The sequence below is a fragment of the Leuciscus leuciscus genome (genome assembly GCF_965113295.1).
Source record: "Leuciscus leuciscus genome assembly, chromosome: 25".
NCBI lineage: Eukaryota > Metazoa > Chordata > Actinopteri > Cypriniformes > Leuciscidae > Leuciscus > Leuciscus leuciscus.
Genome location: NC_138724.1, coordinates 30,858,845 through 30,863,844, shown reverse-complemented (window position 1 = coordinate 30,863,844; position 5,000 = coordinate 30,858,845). Strand labels below are relative to the sequence as shown.

Below are 5,000 nucleotides of genomic sequence, written 5' to 3'. Positions count from 1 at the left end.
ACGTTGTTTGGCCGCAGTACCGAACGCTTCCACTAGAGGACATTCGTCTCACTCATCTTCATTGTGCTTCTGACCGCGAGGAGCACAAGTGTGTTTTTTCAGGACCATTTACCATTTCGAAACATCCAAATAATCATTTTTATTTGCATCCACATTGCAAGTGCCGAACCCTTTACCAAATATCGTACCATTGCAAAAAGTTTTATTTAAAATAAATAAATTTAAATTTGCACCAGATTAAGAGCACCAGATTAACATGAGCTAAGATTAATAAATTCTGTACACGTGTTCTTCATTGTTAGTTCACGTTAACTAATAATAACAGATGAACCTTATTGTACAGTGTTACCAAATATAATATGCTACATTAGACAAAACAATGAAGTAGACAGTAATTAGTGATTGAATCCTTATTAGCACCAAATCTCAGTGTTGATACATGATGACGAGCAGGTCGAGATAAACGAGAACACTGAACCCAACAACCGTACAGTGTAACTTCACAGAACGAGGCTGGAATCTTTGGTCGTTTGATTTTATTACAAGGAATTATATCGTGCGCACAATTTACTTAAAACTAGGGAACTCATTTTTATATCATACGTACGATTTACTTAAAATTAGGAACCGAATTATATCGTACGCACGATTTGCTTAAAATGAGGAAACAAATTATATTGTACGTACGATTTACTTCAAATGAGGAAACGAATTATATCGTGCACTCAATATACTTAAAACTAGGGAACTAATTATTATATCATACGTACGATTTACTTAAAATGAGGAAACGAATTATATCGTACGTACGATTTGCTTAAAATGAAGAGACGAATTGTATCGTACGTACGATTTACTTAAAATGAGGAAACGAATGATATCACAGGAAACCAATTATATTGTGCGCACGATTTGCTTAAAATGAGGAAACGAATTGTATCGTACGTACGATTTACTTAAAATGAGGAAACAAATTGTATTGTGAGGAAACTAATTATATCGTATGCTCGATTTACTTAAAATGAGGAAACAAATTATATCGTACGCATGATTTACTTAAAATGAGGAAACCAATTATATCGTGAGGAAACAAATTATATCGTACGCTCGATTTACTTAAAATGAGGAAACAAATTATATCGTACGCACGATTTACTTAAAATGAGGAAACAAATTATATCATACGCACGATTTACTTAAAATGAGGAAACGAATTGTATCGTACGTATGATTTGCTTAAAATGAGGAAACGAATTATATCGTATGTACGATTTACTTAAAATGAGGAAACGACGAATTGTATCGTACGTATGATTTGCTTTAAATGAGGAAACGAATTGTATCGTACATACGATTTACTTAAAATGAGGAAACGAATTATATCATATGTACGATTTACTTAAAATGAGGAAACGAATTATATCGTATGTACGATTTACTTAAAATGAGGAAACGAATTATATCGTATGTACGATTTACTTAAAATGAGGAAACGAATTATATCGTACGTACGATTTACTTAAAATGAGGAAACGAATTGTATCGTACGTACGATTTACTTAAAATGAGGAAACGAATTGTATCGTACGTAAGATTTACTTAAAATGAGGAAACGAATTGTATCGTACGTACGATTTACTTAAAATGAGGAAACGAATTGTATCGTACGTACGATTTACTTAAAATGAGGAAACTAATTATATCATACGTACGATTTACTTAAAATGAGGAAACAAATTATATCACAGGAAACTAATTATATTGTGCGCACGATTTGCTTAAAATGAGGAAACGAATTGTATCGTACGTACCATTTACTTAAAATGAGGAAACGAATTGTATCGTACGTACGATTTACTTAAAATGAGGAAACGAATTTGTATCGTACGTACGATTTACTTAAAATGAGGAAACGAATTATATCGTGTGCACGATTTACTTAAAATGAGGAAATGTATTCTATCGTACGCACGAAAATGAGGAAACAAATTATATCGTGATGAAACGAATTATATCGTGTGCACGATTTACTTAAAACGAGGGAATGAATTAGTAAATATTTGTGTCCGCATGTCATGTGCAGGGCTCAGTACATTTCTGTTTAGTTTTCGTAATATTTTTTGCAAGTGCATTTGAGACGAAGACTGAACGATGAGGTATTTCTTTCATTTGTCAAGTTTTCCTTGAGTGTTTCAGTCCACGTCGTATTATCGCAACAATTGTCAGATCGCTAAACGCTGATATGTTTATATCCACTGCAAAAATATCAAGCTATTTGGAAAATGCCTGCAGGTTGTGTTTAATATTTTAAAAACTAATTTCACATCACAAACTAAAAACAAAAAAATACTAACAAAAATTATTTTCTTCTGTACAAGTCGACGTCAGACCACGAGCACCAGTTTAAAATTATTAAATAATATAGATATATATAACCGAACTTAAAAATACTCATTCTGTACAAAGATACAAATATAATATACAATAAATGGCTGCTGGGTAATTGTCATAATAATAATAAAAATATTAAACTCTTATACACAAATATACACTTGTGTTTTAGATTACAGAACCTAAGACTAACTCAAACTCCAGTTTTCGTACGAATAAAATCGCATGAATGATTTGTGGTTTTTAGACAATACAATGATGTTCCTCCTCAGTGTTTCTGTCTTGTTCTTCAGCTCAAATATGGAAAGTTTCTTAAATCAAGAGACATTTACTGGAGAAGCAAAATGTTTCAATATTTGTACTGGAAAACAAGACAGAAACACTGAGGAGGAACATCATTTTTTGTGGTGTAATTAATCTGTGTGTGTTTAACGAGAGTGGAATCTGCGTGTGTGGCCTAGAGATTCGCTCTGACTCTCATTATAAACAGTAAACTGCTGAGCTTTGCTCTTTCTGAACGATGCTCAAGCAAACCGGTGCGAACACAACCCTTGAAGGGGTGTATAATGTCCCTTTACAAGACGTCTAACAACTCTCTGATGTCCCCAGAGTGAGTCTGTGAAATTTTTGTTTGTTGTTTGTTGTACAACTTTGTTGTAAAGTGATTTCTGTAAAAGCAAATATCTCCCTTTGCTTTGAACTTTGAGCGTTGTAACTTTACAGATGTTGTTTCTGCTCAAACATCAACATTACACACTAACTAAAGTTAGAAAAGGTGAAATGCAGGAATGCAGAATCCCTGAAAACATTCAAAAGAGCTGAGAACTCGTCTCTTCGTGAGCACTTAACCTCTTAATAATAATCATAATAATTCCTTTAATCCTCCCTTGTCTGGCGTCTGCTACTCTGAGCAATGCCTGAGCTGTGTGTTTGAGCACTTCTTGTGTTGTTCTGCATCTTCATGACGACTCGCTTGCTTTAGTCCTCTTTTATACGTCACTTTGGACAAATGCGTCTGCTAAATGACTAAATGTAAATGAAATCACAATGAACCAGCCTTTAACCCGTGATGATTCAGTGGGACAGGAGCGTCTGGATTTGGGACAGGAGTGGGACACACACACACACACACACACACACACACACACACACACAGATCTGCTATCGTACCGGCTTCCACGGGCGTCTGAGCCAGAGAGAGCCGGGACAGGGCTGGCCGTTGCACCGCTCCACATCGAGAGGCTTCTCCAGAACATCACAGTTCTGCTCGTTTAATCGCTGACCGTTCGGACGCTGGCAAACCACCAGCCGAGTCCGCTGACCGCCGCCACACGAGCTCGTGCACTACAGTGGAGAGGGGGGAGGGGGGGAGAGATTATTATTAATGTTATTATTACATTATTAATAATTAAAACATGAAAACATAAAACATTATTATTAATTATAAATGGTATTATTACAATTATTATAAATATTACCATTTAAAAAAAATATATATATAAACAAATACGTGGTTGGAATATAAAATTATAATAATAATTAATAATAATATATTTTAATAATAAATAAAATAATATTGTTTAAAATATATTATTATTATTAATATTACATTATTATAATATTATCATTCAATATAATAATTATTCAATAAATACAAATACATAATATATATATATATATATATATAATATTAATAGCTCTTATATATATTTGTAAATCATTTTAAAAATGAATAAAATAATATTATTTTAAATATATTATTGTTAGATTATAATAATATTATCATTCATATATTTTATCTTTATTTAATCATTATTATTTCAATGATTACTTTGAATGATAATATTATTATAATCATTTTTAAAATAGGGTTAGGTATAAATATAACTATATAACTTAATAATAATTATCATTAGTCCTTATTGAGACTTTTTTGTACGACTGAATTAAAAATATTTATTATTTATAATTAATATTTATTTTGACTTGGAAAAGAATACACAATACACAATAAACAATAAAATAATAATTTTATTATAAATAACTCAAATCAATTAGTAAAAATAACTATACAAATATAATAAAAAACACTGTTTTTGCTAAAATATTTTAATAATGAACAAAATAATATTATTTAAAATATATTATTATTATTATGAAATTATTATACTATTATTGTACAAAATAATCATGTAAAAATAATATCATTGTTAATAACATAACAAGTCCATATTGAGACATTTTGGAAGTGAATTAATATTTCATATTTACGATCAATTTCTCTTGACTTTAATGAATAAAATAAATATTTATTACAAATATTATTATTCAAAATGCTTATTATTCAAAATAAAATAATATTCATTAAACATAATATATAAAAATAAACGTTTTTACTAGAATAAATAATATTTCCTCCCCCACTAGCTGGCATTTGAACTATTTTAATCATGTTAAGATGAAGTCAGGATACCCTTACATTAACATGATGTTAATTTGACTCATCATCATCATCATCATCATCATCATCATCATCATCATCATCATCATCAGTGAGTCTCACCTCTCCCCAGATGCCGTAGTTCCAGTGAGGGCAGGGTCCCGAATCG

At 31.0% G+C, this 5,000-nt stretch overlaps 1 protein-coding gene and 2 long non-coding RNA genes across 3 annotated transcripts in view; 1 reads left to right on the top strand and 2 right to left on the bottom strand.

The window, feature by feature from the left end:
• Positions 1-2,043, bottom strand: part of LOC309491323 — a 3,109-nt gene extending 1,066 nt beyond the window's left edge. The window contains exons 1-2 of the long non-coding RNA XR_014203028.1: positions 1,812-2,043; positions 1-1,752 (exon numbers count right to left, since the gene is read on the bottom strand). The exon at positions 1-1,752 is cut by the window's left edge and continues 1,066 nt beyond it. This is a non-coding gene — a long non-coding RNA (uncharacterized lncRNA). The remainder of the gene's footprint in view (positions 1,753-1,811) is intronic.
• LOC309491189 (A disintegrin and metalloproteinase with thrombospondin motifs 20) overlaps positions 1-5,000 on the bottom strand; it is a 125,652-nt gene that overhangs the window by 38,585 nt on the left and 82,067 nt on the right. The window contains exons 27-28 of the mRNA XM_082160614.1: positions 4,955-5,000; positions 3,562-3,735 (exon numbers count right to left, since the gene is read on the bottom strand). The exon at positions 4,955-5,000 is cut by the window's right edge and continues 116 nt beyond it. Coding sequence (XP_082016740.1) covers positions 3,562-3,735; positions 4,955-5,000 — 220 coding nt within the window. The remainder of the gene's footprint in view (positions 1-3,561; positions 3,736-4,954) is intronic.
• LOC309491291 lies at positions 654-3,550 on the top strand. Its single transcript, XR_014202994.1, has 3 exons — positions 654-683; positions 788-1,879; positions 2,054-3,550. It is a non-coding gene; the product is annotated as an uncharacterized lncRNA (long non-coding RNA).